The 18231-nt window shown below is 32.6% G+C and overlaps 1 protein-coding gene across 14 annotated transcripts in view; it reads left to right on the top strand.

Annotated features, from left to right (window-relative positions):
• Positions 1 to 18231, top strand: part of LOC143244685 (nuclear factor 1 X-type-like) — a 114910-nt gene that overhangs the window by 10899 nt on the left and 85780 nt on the right. For 8 of the 14 annotated variants that reach the window (XR_013025275.1, XR_013025276.1, XM_076489791.1 and 5 more), the window contains exon 2: positions 14991 to 15080. Coding sequence is in view for 12 of the 14 variants with exons in the window: in XM_076489791.1 (XP_076345906.1) it covers positions 15015 to 15080 (66 nt within the window). In the remaining 2 variants the exon portion in view is untranslated. Of the gene's footprint in view, positions 1 to 603; positions 661 to 9094; positions 9369 to 9996; positions 10107 to 14990; positions 15081 to 18231 lie in introns of those variants that run through there. The other 6 variants (XM_076489794.1, XM_076489788.1, XM_076489793.1 and 3 more) reach the window with 5 other exon arrangements.

The raw sequence follows: 18231 nt of genomic DNA, 5'->3' as shown, positions 1-18231 counted from the left end.
TTCGCTTTAATTTTAACAAAGTTGAAACTACAAACTAGGTCTGTTATTCTATATTACGCTTTTAAGATGTTGTAGCTTAAACTGAACTGAAACGGAAGTTCATTTCTACCGGCTATGACGATAGTAGTGGAATTGTTGAGAGAGGTATTTCACCAAACTACAATGTTACAATGTAATTTTTGTTTTAGATAAATAATTTATGCGTACTTTATGCTCATGGCTTTAGTATAAAACATTTTTTGCTCTTTGTTATATAGTCGTAAAGATCTAATTTATTAATTACATGAACTAATCAAATCCATCAAACAATACTGCCTCGTTAACCGAATGAGCTCAAACCATCTTAGAGTAACAATGTATTAGCCATACAAATCCAAACTATCAAACAATACAAGCAACTTAATTATTCTTGCGTTCGCAAGCAGATATTAAATCATGATTGTTCTTCACTTCAGCTCCGAAAAACATAGAAGAATACAAATATCTTAGTATTGTATTAAGAAGTTTCTTTTTTGCTACAGATAGGTTTAAAAAACAGCTATGCCTAAAATAGATATTTCTTGCATTTGTAAAGTGGAAATTGGTTTTTATTTTCTTTTTTAGGAGGATTGTGGACTGTTTAGCATAGAGGTTCATCAAATTCCGTAAAAGACATAAACTGTACGTATATTAGTATATGGAACGCTGGTTTCATAAAAAAGTCAAAGTTTACGGCCAAGAGTTTTAATGCTCGACAGGACAATAAGAAGAACATTCTCTAACATCAAACTTGGGACGTAATATTTATAAAGTTGTTACTTTTGTTTTAGGAGATAAAGATAAAGGCACTTCATATAATCTCCTCTAGTTAAAAGTAAGATATTCTTTGAATAGCACAGACAACAACAATTGCAACATTTTTACAATAAAATAATAATAATAAACAACTTTAACAGCCACTCACGGAACAAACAAAAGTTTACAACATCCTCCAAGCAAACATGCAACGTGTTTACAATCATATGATAACAATATAAGATATGTTTAGAGTCAGTTACCGAATAAAAAAAAACTTTTACAGCACCCTCCAGCCAAATGCATACAGTTTTTGAAATTGAAATTTGGAAAATGCTTATTAAAACATTTTCGTTAAATACACGTTTATGAAATTATTCAACCAAATTGACACAATTCAACTACATTAATGAAAAAAAAAAGCTTGCCTATCGAACATAACGTACTTAGAAAACATCTCCAAACACAAGGTGTTTTTTGATCAAAGAATCATGTTTAAAATTACGCTTACAATAGAAAACTTGTTTTAAGTCAACTTATTCAAGCCATACCGAAATGCTTACCAATACACTCCAAGTAAATAAAACATGTTTATAAATATGTCTAATAATACTTTTAGCAACCACAATATGATTACAACTATAAAAATTAAATAGACATGCTTATATAATACCATAACAAAAAATTATGTGCTTCCGTCAATTTTTTTTACAAGAAACACTATGTTTGTAACCAGATTTTAACTAAAACGCAGTTATTCTCTTCATAATTATTCTCTTCGCAGTCACAATGTGCAACATTACTTATCTAACCAGGAATATTTACAATATCATTTATCAAGTACATTGTGTTTAAAACATTAACCAACAGTATGTTGTTTTACATCATCTCCTCAGTCAGAACGCGTTTAAATCATTCTAATAACATTGGAAATATTTACCACATCCTTTATCACTCATCTTGTGTCCAACCACTTAACCAAGTGTGGCATGTTTACAGTATCAATATATTTGGTTAGTCAGTATAATATAATCACAATATATCTAAACAAGGAGTGTGCATTCACTCAAAATGATAACATAAAATAATTACAGCAATATTTTTTCATATGCATACTTCATGACTGTCTATTACAACAACAGCCGCAATTTTAAATAATCACGATATATCTATTACCCAGTTACTGTTCTAAACATTAACAATATGTTTGTTACCTTGTCATGTCATGAATTTCCAATTCTGAACAGTACCAGCATGTCTGTTATCAATAGCGTCATGTACATTTTTCTAAACAGTAACAACGTGTCTGCTGCTCTGTCATTTCATATAGTTCCTGCCCCAAACAGTAACAACATATGTTACGCTGCCATGTCATATTGTTCTTGTGTCTGTTACCATTGTTACTTTGGGTACATTTTTCATTCATGTAAGCTAATTTTTTGTTTTTAAATGTTATTCCAAAATTTTAGTTTATTTGCAAAACATTCTTAATCAATAAACTTTAATATATTGATGAAAGACTGTATGATTTTGCACTAATTGATCCCAGTGTTTCCTTATCAACTCTAAACATATTTAATATTTTACTAAGTAGTGAAAAGTTTTGTCTTTAGCATATATATTTCTTAGAAAAAATTAGAACTAATGTTGTACAGATTTCTGTACAGAAATGTACAAATACAACGAACTTTAACACTTAATATTTGTTTCAAGTAGTAATTAAAATGTTATTAGAATAACATAAAATAAGGCATATGAATATGTGTAGAGATTAATGGGAATTTCTATAGATGTAAACAATTTCGGTGCAACTGAGACATTCCTTATCAAACAAAGTTTCTCAGTATCAAATTTTATCGATTTCAAATTAAATAATTTTTTTGTAAATTTTTATCTATGCACAATTCTGTTCGTTTGAATTTTAATTAATATGTATGTTTTTATATAGTCCTTTTAAATAAATATATTTTTTTCAGCACTAGAACTAGTTTCTAAAATGTTTTATAGCTCCTGCTTCCCCTGCGACTAAGTGTGTATAATTATAGAGTTTTGAGTCAGCATTCAAAGCTGTTGACAGTTGAGAGTTGGTTCTTGTATCCTAACACAACCAGCTATCTTAAAACCCTGTTACAACATGTGGTTATAGAAAGTATGATATAACGAGGTAGTTTCATTCGGTTAGAATTAATCTTGCTTGACAGATAAGAGCACCAATGATAATTAACTTGACTGTTTAATTTATTTCTAACATGTAAATTATCTAAACTGCCATTTATTGTTCCACAAGTGTTTGGAATCATTACATCTGAATATTACCAGTTGATAAAATGACAAATTTTACAAATCAATGAAAAATATAAATTTACTTGACAGCGATTTGAGAGAAAAAAGTCAGAAATAAAACTTTAATGTCGGTGTGGAGTGCAAAACGTTTCCGAAGTATTGTAACACTTCGAATATCTTGAAACTTAACACGGTTTTGAAAAATTATCGGCAAATAAACGAGTTGCGGCAATGCATATTTTTCTCTTTATTTTGGCAACGGAAAAGGATGTATGCAGAAAAATCGCATTTCGAACTAACATTCTTGGATTGTATTGGTTACAGGCAAGTGAATAAGAGTAGCAATATATGTATAGATTCATATGCACAGCTGTGATAGTAAAATAACGTTTGAAACAACAAAATACAACTTGAAGTGTTTCTGAAAACGTTGTATTTACTTAAACTATGCTTGGTTTTATTTTCTTATATCAGGCCATCTCTTAAGTAATGTCCAATCTTAAGTTCATAAAAGAAGAAAGGATTTCAAACGATTTTAATGTTATTTAATGAATAATGTATGTTTCATTATTATTAATTGCTTCCTTCCAACGATTCACAAGCTTCTGAATGCCACTTCTATAAAATTCTTGGGGTTTGGAGGAAAAAAATATAGAGAGGGTAGTTTTCACATCTTCATGTATTCCAAGCTCTTTCTCCATCAAGACAGTTTTGCAAACATCGGAATAGATAATAATCGAATGGGGTAAGGTCCATAAGATTAAGGACGATGTGGAAGTTTTTCCCAGTTTAGCTCTTCAATCTTTGCAGATGCGATTTTTGCTGTATAGGGTCGTGCATTATCCTAATGTAACATAACACCTTCACGATTGATCAAAGCAGGCCTCTTTTCTTTCGGTGCAACATTCAAACGCTCTAATTGTTGGCAATAAAAGTCTGGTTTAATCATTACATTGAGTGGCAGCAACTCAAAGTGGATCATACCAACAATATCCACCAAACGCTTTACAAGACATTCCTAGGGTGAAGGTCCATTTTTGTCTGTGCTTTAGTTAGTTTACCTGCAATAAACCATTGTCTGCGACGCTTAACATTTTTATAATATACCCATATTTCATCTACAATCACTAATCTGTCCAAAAAAAGTGAGTTACGTTCACGAAAACGCAGAGAAGTGCAAATGTTCACTTTTGCTCTGAGGTTGGTTTTTGTCAAACCATGGGGGACTTATTCTTCAAGTTTTGACACCTTTCCAAGCAGTTGCATATAACGGTAAACTGTTGAATGGGTTGATTTAAGCTTCTGTGCTAGTTCTTTAACTGTCAGAGCACAATCTTCATCAAGCGCAGCCAGCAGCAAGTCATCACTAAGCTCAACAGGACGACCTGAATGTGACGCATCACTTAAGCTGTAGTCCCTGATCTGAACTTCTGAATGGTTGGTTGATTTGGTGTTTTATTGGGCAAAGCAGTTAGGCTATCCTCGCCGTGAACTTCTGAAACTATCTTCGACAGTTGCTTTATGAGTTTAAAAAAGACAATAGCGCAGCAGAAACTACACGAAACATTCAAGATGTTTATAGTGCTGGGTCTTTCAACGTAGGAACTTTTGAAACTATCTTCGACATTTTCCTTTGTTGAAAGACTCTACATCATAAACAACTTGAATGTTTCGTGTAGTTTCTGCTGCACTATTGCCTTTTTTAAAATCATAAAGCATGATATTCCTAATGAGCTTCTCAGACACATCCATCTTCATAATGGTTTGTTTGATAAATGATCTAAAAAATTGGAGTTGGGTTAGTTTCTTTTATTTGTCTGGCCCCTCGCTGGTACAGTGGTAAGTCAACAGATTTACTATGTTACAATCAGGCGTTCGATTCCCCTCGGTGGGCTCAGCAGATGATCCAATGTGGCTTTGCTATAAGAAAACACACACAGTACTTGTCTGAACATTTTTGTGCATGTCCTACTTCATATTATAGTCATTAAAGCCTTCTACAAACATAGAAATGATGATGCACTTTCTGTATTAAATTTTCGGACATTACTTATGGGACAACCTGATACGTCTTTGTAATTATTATCGTTAGTTCTACACTGGGTAACCTGTAAGCAGGATACCCATATACAAACTTGATTAATTGCTACATCTATGGCAAAATTGATTTACCTCGTTAGAATATCAGTTTGGTCAATAGGTGTTTACTGCATAAACTGATATTTGACGAACACACATTCACAAAAAGTGAAAGATATATATTAAATTAAAAAAGATTAAAGGGTAAAAAATAATATTTTGTCACATTAAAAGTTTTGTTTATTTTGTATAAAACTAATTTATGTGTTATTTGAACGCTGTTTACCGACAGGAATCTATTCATGGATTTAGCGTTCTATGTCCATGAATTTCCTGTTCATCTATCCAGGTCCCACATAAAAAAAAATCATCCAACTTAATGGTTGCTTTGCCTACAAGTTCAAAACTGAAAACAGCTTTTGAATAAATGCGGCGTCATACATGATAGTGATTTCAGGTTCTACTCTTAGAAATGAAAGATTTTGAAAGTAATACATACCAAACGTTTGGTTCACTTTACAATTTTACCAAACAATATATCTAATTTTACTAAAAAGATATGTGTGATATTTACGTCATAGGCTTCAAAAGGTTGTTTGTTTTTAGAATTTCGCGCAAAACTACACGAACACTATATGCACTAGTCGTCCGTAATTTAGCAGTGTAAGACTAGAGGGAAGGCAGACAGACATCACCACCCATCGCCAACTCTTGAGCTACTCTTTCGCCAAGGAATAGTGGGATTGACCTTCACATTATAACTTTCTCACAGCTGAAATGTGACGGGGATTCGAATCCGTGACCTTCAGATTAAGAATCAAGCACCTCAACCACCTGACCATGTTGGGCCGGCTACAAACGTTATTAACAAAAACTTTCTAACTTTGTAAACCACGAAAATGAGCATGTTAACGTATATAAGGCGAACAGCAACCGGCGGAAGGTCTGATTCTCCTATGCTATAATAATGCTTGGTCGATTACGTTCCTGAATCACTCGCGGAAGCGAAGTTTCAATATTTTTACATTAGTGAACGTTGATACTAATATAATTGTGTGTAACATTAAAGATTAAATAATCTGTATCTTCTAAAATATGTGACCCTAGCTCGAGTTTACTTGATGTAAATTGAGAAGTTTCTGTATCTTGCAACTGTTACCTTTAGGCTCGGCCCCTATTAGCTCAGCGTTAACTCCAAAGGCTGATTATACTAAAAACTGGGTTTTGGCACCCCTTGTGAGCATAACATAGATAGCCTATTATGTAGCTTTAGGCTTAAGAATAAACACTCAAAGAAACCTACAGGTTCTTTTTCTATGAGCATATTTGGAAAGAAACGTTTAAATTTAGTCTATACCAGTAAAGTCATAAGACTGACGAGTAAAAGCTACTGATATTGTAGATTAAGAAATCTTACACATCGTTACTATTGGAAGCTTTAACTCGTTTCGAACGACCAATATACATACAATCTAATATTGTTTAGATTGTAATTGAATTTCATTGTGGTAATTAAACCGTTTACACGACCGATTTTGACCGAACCAAATAGCTGCGTAATAGGAGCACTACATTAGCGTAGACTTAGGAATTAGGTAAAATTAAAAAACAAACTTATAAGTAAATTATAACTTTAAATTTTCGCTGCATACGAAGCTGAAAACTCCCAAAAGGCTGAGTTTCAACATATTAGATCTGCGCCATAGTCCCCAAGTTTCATTAATATTTACTTTGCCGGGCCCGGCATGGCCAAGCGTGTTAAGGCGTGCGACTCGTAATCTGAGGGTCACGGGTTCGCATCCCCGTCGCGCCAAACATGCTCGCCCTTTCAGCCGTGGGGGCGTTATAATGTGACGGTGAATCCCACTATTCGTTGGTAAAAGAGTAGCCCAAGAGTTGGCGATGGGTGGTGATGACTAGCTGCCTTCCCTCTAGCCTTACACTACAAAATTAGGGACGGCTAGCACAGATAACCCTCGAGTAGCTTTGTGCGAAATTCCAAAACAAACAATTTACTTTGCCATTACAGTGAAAGTATATTTTGAGTTTTGTCAGATATCTGTTTATCTCAGTTGTTTTGTTCTTTTTTTCTCAATAAGAACCAAACTTCTCTTCGTTATTTTGTACATACGTGGTTGACTGTATTAATTGTGTTATGTAACTGTAGGACACCTTATTTTTCGTTGACATTTCTGTGGTAATTATTAGAACCTTTGTTACTTCAATATTTTTGGTGCTTCTATAGCAGCTGTATTAATAAGAAGTAACGTGTAAGTTCTATATTTTACTAAATATCAGTATAAAATCAAATCATGATACGATTTATATATGCTTTTGTATTTTATAGAGTTTTGTTTTTCTTTTCCTACTATCAATGATTGAAATAAAACTTATTACGTACAACCTGGATAAAGAAACTACATAAAGTGTGTAGTATAATGAGTTTGACATACTTAGTTAAAGATAAATTAGGCATTAGTTCTATATCTCGAAAATTACATTGGTCTTAAGCGCAGCTAAATGTTTCGTGGTCTTACTGATTCTTCCATTTAAATCAACATATTTTTTCGGTAAATGAAAAGTAAGTATTTTATTATGATAAGAGAGATACAGGTTGTCAACAAAACATGAAATTCAGAATTAATATATGTTGTTGTTTGACGTTTCATGCCGTAATCAATATACGAAAAACAATGTTCTATAAGTTTTCATTAATTGAGGATAGTAGTTTAACGAAAAGCAGAAGACTTTCGAAACGTCGTCCTCTACATTTGTGTCTCCACAACAGGCAGTTGCCGTCCATTCTACAGAGTTTCATCATATTTTAACGTTTGATTATGATTTAAAAGACGAAAAATGAAGGCTTTATAAAATTCAATAGTAACGGAAAAAGCAATATTTCTTTATTAATTACCGAGGACAAAGAGGTTAGACAGATATGTAGAATTTTATAAGGATCTAGCGATGTTTAGAAACTGTTTGTTTTAAATTTCGCGCAAAGCTACTGAAGGGCTATCTGCGCTAGCCGTCCCTAATTTAACAATGTAAGACTAGAAGGAAGGCAGCTAGAGCTAATCATCACCACCCACCGCCAACTCTTGGACTACTCTTTTACCAACGAATAGTAGGATTGACCGTACATTATAACACCCCCACGGCTGAAAAGGCGAGCATGTTTGGTGTGATGGGGATTCGTACCCGCGTCTCTCATATTACGAGTCGAAGCCTTAATCCACCTGGCTATGCTGTGCCTTTAGAAACTGTATTGACAGTTCTCTTACTTGGATATTCAAGTCACAGGGCCCGGCATGGCCAGTTGTGTTAAGGCGTCCGACTCGTAATCCGAGGGTAGCGGGTTCGGATCCCCGTCGCACCAAACATGCTCGTCTTTTTAGTTGTGGGAGCGTTATAATGTTTCGGTCAATCTAATTATTCGTTGGTAAAAGAGTAGCCCAAGAGTTGGCGGTGGGTAGTGATGACTAGCTGCTCTCTCTCTAGTCTTACACTACTAAATTAGGGACGGCTAGCGCAGATAGCCCTCGAGTAGGTTTGCGTGAAATTCAAAAAGCAAACAAAACAATCAATCAAGTCTCAGAGAATAAAGGAAAACGATACCTTAAGAATATTTTTACATAAAAATATTACTAAGCAAAAAAAACAGTAAAGGATATAAAAATGCTTTGTATGCAATCAGTTACGTTCATATTTGTTCAAGATAAAAGAGCTGTTAAACAATGGGTAGCTATCTCAGCTTATGTATAAAACTTTTAGTTACGAAACACTAGTTCTATAAGGATGAAATTTTCAAGGACATTATATGCTTCTTAAGTTCTTTCTAATTCATTCACATTTCCTTCTGATTAGATGCTTGCTAATGCTATGACACAATAGTTAGTTCCCTTTATATAATAACATGTTTCTGATAAAAACATGTGTAACGTAAAGATTGCATTACATTGCATGAACGAGTGAAGCGGAAACAACAAAACCTTATCTGCATACAACCTAATCTCGCTGCTATTTCATAGTTTTGTTTTAGTTAGCGAATTCTCAGGGTTATACTTGTCTTTAAGATACATGTTTTAAACCTGCTTTGTGTTTGAAAGCACTATGACTACTACGTTATCTAGTTTTCCTTGAGTTTCGTAAAAATCCGCCAACCAGCTGCTCAGAGTCATTACCAGTGTCGCGGTCGGCAAAGAATTGAGCAATACCCTTGTGCCATTCGTTCTGTGAGTATCGTGTTTTATTTTTTCTGAAAGTGTGTCAGATATGATAAAGCCGTAAGAGTTTTTATTCAACCAAATATACATTATGATACAAAGACCAATAATAATTGAGAATGAAGTCAATAAATGTAGTTGAATGTACCGCGAGTTCTGGTGTATTACTTGTTTATATTTCTATTCACCAATGGAGTCGGAAGTATAGTATTACTATGACAAGGATATATACATGTGTAAATTATTTAGTAATCACACGATGTGATAATTTTGGGTTTTCCCACATTTATAAAACACAAGGGGAAAATAGTAAGAATTAAAGGTGTAAAACGTGTTTGGCACTAAGAATTAAAGTGACCTTACTTTTATTTTCTACTATCATTGTAATAGGTTTCTGGTGAGTGTGTAATTGAAAAATATAAAAAAGAATTAAGACTTTAGACCAGCTTATATGAATAGTGGTTACATTATCTGATATCTGCAGAAAATAATAAGTATTTCTATTTAGTATATAATTCATAATGAGTTTTTTTTTAATAGCACGCTTGTCTTTAAGAACATGATATATATATATGTAAAATTATGTTGTTGTTTTGAAGTTAAGTACAAAGCTACACAATGAATAATCTGTGTACAGCCCACCATAGGTATCGAAATTCGGATTCTAGTGTTGTAAGTCCGCAGACATACTGCTGTGCCACTGAGGAGGGGCGATTTCTGATGAAAGCAAGCTACTCACAAAAATAAGTATACAAATAGTGAAATAGCAACTTATAGTGATTAGAATACATCAATTTATCAGTTTGATATCGTTGCTGTTAAAGATGTTCTTAGCTGAATTGAGTATTGAGTATTAAATTTTTATACAGTGGTATTTAAATATATGTCAATTTGTTTTCCTGTACATTTGACACAGATATTTTTTCATGCTATATTATTAATATAACATACAAGTTTGTCTCTGCACACAGGACACATTTAATCGTTTCATCCTGTGTTATTAAGATACACATAACGTTATATTCTTGCACATCTAACAAAGATAATTAATTCATGCTGAATTATTAAGGCAATATACATATGCTTATTTTATTGCACAACACAATAATATTATTGTCTCATGTTTCCTTATAAAAATGAAAGAAAAATCCGTTCACTGCACATCACTTGTACATATTATTAAGGTTTAGAGACAAATCCGTTTCATTTCGTAAAGTTTTGTTCTTATTGGTGTGTTTTATTTCACATTCCACACATGTAACTGTTTTGTTCATTATGATTAAATTAACTTATTGTTATGTTTCAGTGCAATGCAATAAGGTAGCATAAAGAGGAAGCAAAATAATCGATTTTAGGAAGAGTTTCGTTACATGTTGTATCTCATCTCTTAAACAGTGTTTGTCTGTTTCCTGTTTTATTTCTTAATTTTATAAAAATATCTCATTTATATTTAATCACAACGATCTTGTTCATACATTGTCGTTCGATCAGGTATCGCTGCGATATGTTGGGTATGACACAAGTAGTATAGAGAATGGTTAAAGTGTGTTAGAAATATGAATATTAATTCAAATTTTTAATATATGGTATTTTGTATGTGGCTAAATAAATTTATTTACGGAAGTTAGTAGTATAAATAGAAGCCAAGTAAATGACAATTATAGCAAAATACTTCTGTTTACAGAGTTCGACTAGTTTCACTGTTATTTATAATTTCTTAACTATGTAAGCCTCCAACAAAACCTATGTTATTTTATATTGTATTTTTAATGTTAAATGTTAACTAACATACTGTATACAAGATATACTCGGTATCCATTTATAGCGATTACTACTATGAAAATTAATATAAATAAATTTTTAAAGTAATAAATTAATAAAAGATATCTCTAAACAACAAAGGGCAGAGCCAAACTCAAGGTCTATTTTAAACCTTTATGTTAATTGACGACATGAAATTCCCAAATGATTTTTGTTTGGTATTTCATTTCCCAGGAACACACAAACAAAGAAAGAAAAAAAAGGAGAGTACAATGTTCAAGAAATGCAGCTGGCCATCAATAGCAAGCTTAGAGAATGGGTCGCAATTTTGCGTCATGCTCATTATAAGAAATGTACAACCGTCAATAATATGTCAATACTTTACCTGATCATGGCTTACTTTAATTCTATCAGGTCATCCCATAAGTAATGTCCGAAAATTTAGTACAGAAAGTGCATCATCATTTCTGTCTTTGTAGAAGGCTTTAATGACTAAAATATGCAGTAGGACGTGTATAAAAATGTTCAGACAAATAAAAGAAACTAACCCAACTCCATTTTCTCAGATAATTAATCAAACAAACCCTTATGAAGATGAATGTGTCTGAGAAGCACATTATGAATATCATGCTTTATTAGTTTAAAATAGATAATAGTGCAGCAGAAACTACACGAAACATCTAAGGTGTTTATGGTGCGGAGTCTTTCAACGAAGGAAAATGTTGAAGATGGTTTCAGAAGTTCAAATCAGGTGACTACAGCTTAAGTGATGCGCCACGTTCAGATCGTCCTGTTGAGTTTAATGATGACTTGCTGCTGGCTGCACTTGATGAAGCTTGTGCTGTAACAGTTAAAGAACTAGCACAGAAGCTTAAATCAACCCATTCAACAGTTTACCGTCATCTTCAACAGCTTGGAAAGGTGTCAAAACTTAGAAAATGGGTCCTCCATGATTTGACAAAAGCCAACCTCAGAGCAAAAGTAGACATTTGCACTTCTCTGCGTTTTCGTGAACGTAACTCACTTTTTTTGGACAGATTAGTGATTGTAGATGAAATATGGGTATATTATAAAAATGTTAAGCGTCGCAGACAATGGTTCATTGCAGGTAAACTGGCTGAAGCACAGCCTAAAATGGACCTTTACTCTAGGAATGTCTTGTTAAGCGTTTGGTGGGATATAGTTGGTGTGATCCACTTTGAGTTGCTGCCACTCAATGTAATGATTACAACATTCTTCTATTGTCAACAGTTAGAGCGCTTGAGTGTTGCACTGAAAGAAAAGAGGCCTGCTTTGATCAGTCGTAAAGAGTTGTGTTACATCAGAGTAATGCACGTCCTCATACGGCAAGAATCACATCTGCAAAGATTGAAGAGTTTGACTGGGAAAAACTTCCACATCCTCCTTATTCTCCAGACTTTTCCCCATCTGTTTATCATCTACTCCAAAGTTTGCAAAACTATCTTGATGGAAAAAGAGCTTGGAACACATGAAAATGTCAAAATATCCTCTCTACATTCTTTTCCTTCAAACCCCAATAATTTTATAAAAGTGGCATTCGAAAGCTTGTGAATCATTGGCAGGAAGTAATTAATAATAATGGAACATACATTATTCATTAAATAACATTAAAATTGTTTGAAATTCTTTCTCTTTTTCTGAACCTAAAATCGGGCATTACTTAAGAGATGATTTGATAGTTGCAAGAAATTCACGTTGAAAGCTTGAGATCTCCAGAAGTTTACTTTAAGAACGTCCTGAAAAACAGTGTAACAACATTTTGGAAATGAAATATTTTATGATAACTTTTTACTAAATCCGGTAATATATGAAATAGGCTATTAATTCTAAAAAATATATATATAAAGATATATTTATTTTCACATTAATGTAGTGACAATTTTGACTGCGCAATAAATTGTAAGTAACAAAGAAAAAGAACAGCAACGATAATTTAATTATACATAATTGGAGTTGATAAACTAACATTGAAGTCCTTGATATATTATAGAGGTAATGAAAGTTGACCATCACACAGTTCGCATGTCACTGAAAACACGTTAGCAGTAATTTATTTTTAGATGAAACTTCGTCAAAGCTTGGCCGGACGTGGAATTATATTTAGCACGTCAGACTGTGTAATGAAGGTTCGTGATTCGAAAGACGCTTCTGATTGTATTCAGTGGTTTCAGTTGTTGCCGATTTCTAAAAGTGACAGTCAGTCACGTTATTTGGGATCAAAAGAGCCAAACAGAACTATCGTGGTGATAGATGTTGCTGGTTAATTGTTTTTTGGTTGGTAGATGGTTCCAAATTTGGGATGATTATACCTGAATCCTAGAGGTATCTTACCTGGCCGTTTAGCCCACGTGCGAATGAAGTGTCGTTCAGCTACGAAATTCTAACTCGACAAATACTTCCTGATCCATGCTTTCAGATATAATCATATAACGTTATGCTACATCTATCATGTCTCTTTTTACTCAAACTTATCTTAACACTATTATTATATTTAATGTAAGTGAAAGTACGTATTTAACCTATTCATACAATAGACAATCACCATCTTATAATCGTGTACTTAAAAAAGCATCTCATTATTTGTGAATGATTGGTAAGATATTTAAATTTTGACCAATAGAAAGGTTGCAAAAAAGTTTTAAGATTACTTATTATGTTTCAAAGCTTCAATCTTGTTTGTAAATTTAAGGGATTGAAAATTTGCGATTATTTTCTGTCTCAATATATTTTTTGCTAACGTCTTTTTGTGATAGCTGAATGTTTTCCAAGTAATTATTCGATTGTTTTTAGTTCAAAAGTAAACCTTTGTTTACAAGTTGTTTACCAGCTCATAATCAACAAACACTGTGATTTCTGACAAGTTTCACCATTCATAAATAAAACATTAATGCATTAACTCTTAAACAGCGCAAATGTTGTATATATCATCATCAATTGATGATGGCTGCCTTATAAGGGTTAAAAATATTTAAAAGAAAATACAGAAGGATAAACTTGGTAGCCTAAAAGAGTTGCGAAACAAGGGTTATTCTAACAATGAAAAGTTTGTTTACATGACATAATTTATGTTTTTCTTGTTTTTAAAATGTATGCTATTTTAAGTGAAATTCTGAATCAGAATGTTTACTTATTCAACAAAAACTTAGTATTGTCTAAAAATATGACTAAATGAAATGTTTCGGTAATTATGATACATCCACTTATATATCCTTATTTGTCTCAATATCGAACTAATCAAGGTTTTAAACTATACACTATGAATATATGTACCGAGGTAACTTCACAAGAACAACTACAATTTGAAATAATATCTAGTTTATCGGAAAAAGGAGAATTTGTATGTACTATTTCCTTTTTTAATTAAACACAATGTTATGAGCTATTTAAAACTGGAACTATGGTGTGGACACGTGAACATCATATTGTGTAACGTTGCAAAGTTTTTCAATTGAAAATGAGATCGGGCGGGATTTGAATCCGTGAATATCTACAGTAAATAAATTCATGAGTCTTTTAAGACTCAGTTTTAGTACTTTCATAAAGAATATTAAGTGAAATACTAAACAAAGAACAAAAACTCCAATGTCATAGAAGTATACTGAGAACTTTAAGACTTTACAATAAGCTTATAAAGTAAATCTGTAACTACAGCTTATATTTTATAAGAGAGAAATGCACATTAACAGAAGCTTCTTTGAGCTGTTTCGATATCCGTTGATATATATTTTGATTAGATTAAAAGTAAAAAATTTTGGTGTTTAAATGAAGTTACATTTTGAAACAATAAGTGTAAATAACAGTTTAGTAATTACACCATTCAGTCTAATGTGAGTTTTATTTTCCCCACAGAATACACTGCTTGTCTAACAGCTGATGGTGGCTCGTGGCAAGATCGCTACTTTTAACGTGTCTCCTTACATCCAGGACTGCATGCCTCTGGTAAGTATAAACCAAACCAACATCTTTTTTGATTGAATTCTGCAGTTTATGTTTTATTCGGCACTAGTAACAATCCTGAAATATATCTTGGAGACAAGCAAGCACTACGATTGTAGTTTCATAAGTGAACAAATAGTCGAATTTAAATCATGGCACTTCATCAATCCTTCATGATAGATTAAAATATTGTACTTTGTCATCTTATGGTAGTCTGAAATCACCTACGTCATAGTTCTTCTTAGGTAAGATTGAAGTTATAAAACTTAATTATTTTTTCATAGCACATTACACTAATACCACGTCAAGTAATTTCAGGTAGATTAAAATTATACCATGTAAATATTCAGCCATGGAAGATTAACTTATTATATAATATTAATAAAACAGAGAAAGGTAGTATCCAATCTTTTAATTTTCTTCAATAACCGTGTTCGTCATATATTTATTTAATAAAATAACTAATACAAACAACAGTTCCCCCCATTAAAAAACAGAACACTTTACTTACTTCTGATAACTAGATTATACCATATCAAAATTCAGTCATGGTAGGTTGAATTAAAGTTATTTCAGCTTTCTCTTATGATGGATTAAAATCTTTCCACTGCATCATTTTCTCATGGTAAGTCTGATATTATTCGTTTTCTCTAACACATTTATGAAAGAATCTGAAGATAAGCACTTATGTGAAGATACAACCACAGTATAAATGTATACTAAATCTTTAAATATTTACTTTCATCAGACATTTTGGATCCAAAACCAATAGGTCTATTTGTTTGGAAGGTTCGTTTGGCCAGGTGGGTTAAGGCGTTGGACTAGTAATCTGAGAGTCGCGGGTTCGAATCCCCGTCGCACCAAACATGCTCACTTTTTCAGCCGTGTGGGTGTTATCATGTGCAGTTAATCCCACTATTCGTTGGTAAAAGAGTAGCCCAAAAGCTGGCGGTGGGTGGTGATGACTAGCTGCCTTCCCTCTAGTCTTACACTTCTATATTAGGGACGGCTAGCGCAGATAGCCCTTGTGCAGCTTTGGACGAAATTCAAAAATAAACAAACAAACTTAAGTTAAGGCAAAACCTTGGCTAGGATCACTTAGTGATAATACTCGATACACTGCAATATGTTATACGAACTCAAGTAATGAAGCTAAAGAACTATAACAAATAATGTTAAACAATGGATTGAATAAAGATTGAACTGTAAAATAAAATCATAAATTTAAATTTAAGGGATTTTTAAAATATTAAGAGATATTCTCCATCCATGTAAATAAATTAAAACATCTATGCATTGTGAATTTCATCATTTTATTTAACACTTTTTTAGTTGTTTGTCATTATTTGTAGAATGCACAATGTTTGAGAATAATTTAATCGTAATATAAGGTAACAAGGAGAGGATAATTTCTATCTCATTCATTGTCCTTTAATGCATCAACATTCATCTTCACTACACTTTGTGTAATATTTAGTGTTTCAACACGTATCTGTTCTACTTATTAGATGATATTTCAACACTATATTGTTAATATTGAGAATATAACCATATTTTCTGTTTCTTAATATATTGTAACCCGATTAAGATAAACACTTCTCCTTACACACACACACATATATATATATATATCACAACTTTAGAAACTCGTGGATCATGCAAACCCCAGAAACAATGAAAGAATTTTTGTGTTGAACATTTTATGAGTAATATATATATGTTTAATTACATTTTAAAATGAATATGATATTTCTGAGAAAATAAGTATTGAAGTTCTTATGTTTCGTCCAAAGAAAGCAACATTTCTTGTATATATTTTTCCCACAAGTAAAACACTCCTTAAGTTTTCACAGTTGTGTGTTATGGTATATATATGAAGACAATATTTTTTGTTCTTTGCTGTCTAAATCATGGAAGGTATTTATAAGTCTTTTCCTTCTACATCTTACTGTGTTAGTGAGGCTCAAAGTAGCTTCCTCTGGCAAGTCAGTATCCTGTTATTGTAGTTTTCTGCAGTATGAGTATAAAGTGATTAAAAGGTCACAAATCAAAACAGAAAATTGAGTTATTATGGAAAAAGTCTGAATATTTATGAAAGGAAATGAAACGTTAGGGTGCTAGTTACCTAAAGATAGACCGATAAAGAGATAGGTTTATACCGAGTTATGAGGAAAGATCCAGTGAGAAGACACTAGGAAAAAATTTAAATATATCAAACTGCTCACCAAGATGCAGTTATAAGAAGTCAAGAGCAATTTTGTAATAAAGAAGCTCACCATTAGGCTCACCAAGAGTTGTACAAAGGACAGCATTTCTGGTAGTGTTCTGTAAATGATCAATTGAAGTTAGATACAGCAAGCATGTTGATCAAGTATACGCTCGAGATCCTTCTCTTCAGGGAAGTTATTAAACATTGGTCAGAACTCATATGTTCATATATGCATATGAAAACATTAATTGTTGTCTTCATCCCTATAAATTGCATCCATAGTTAAATGTGTTTTAGATTTGATATATTCCACTTTCCAAATTTCCACATGTCTCATATCTAGTTGCAGTGTGAAGCGTGGCTTGTATATGAATAAAATATTCGCCTTCCTTTCGTTTTATCAATTTATATATTCATGGGATTTATTTTGCTGATTGGTTGAAAGAACTTACACTATTGATCCTCTAATATTCAAACTAACCTATTTCTCATGATTTGCTTTGTGAATTGTTGCCCAGATATTGCTGCCAAATGTTGATTTACTTAGGAATGTGAGGTTTAGGAGTTAAATTGAGACTATATTGGCAGTAAATTAACAAACAGCAATTTGCAAGCAAAATTGTTTAAGGTAGAAACGCATACTAATGTTTCGGCAGTATTTTGGTTTGTCTCCTTCTAGTACGATACCAAATTAAACATACAAGGTTAAAATACAAAGATAGCTGACGCGTGAAAATACATAGTCAACATATAAGGTTTAGAGATCAATTAAATTTTGTCACATGAAAGCGTTGAAGTTTTACAGGCGAGGTTTATAACTTAAAAATAATATCAGGGCTGGTCAAAGTTGGCTAATGTTACCACGAATTGAAGACCTGTTGAGGCATATTTTCAAATTCCCTTCTATCTATGCATGCTGACTTGGTGTTATTTTCTTATGGATTT

Source organism: Tachypleus tridentatus, chromosome 2 (genome assembly GCF_004210375.1).
Source record: "Tachypleus tridentatus isolate NWPU-2018 chromosome 2, ASM421037v1, whole genome shotgun sequence".
Taxonomy (NCBI): domain Eukaryota; kingdom Metazoa; phylum Arthropoda; class Merostomata; order Xiphosura; family Limulidae; genus Tachypleus; species Tachypleus tridentatus.
This window is presented reverse-complemented; position numbering and strand designations above follow the sequence as displayed.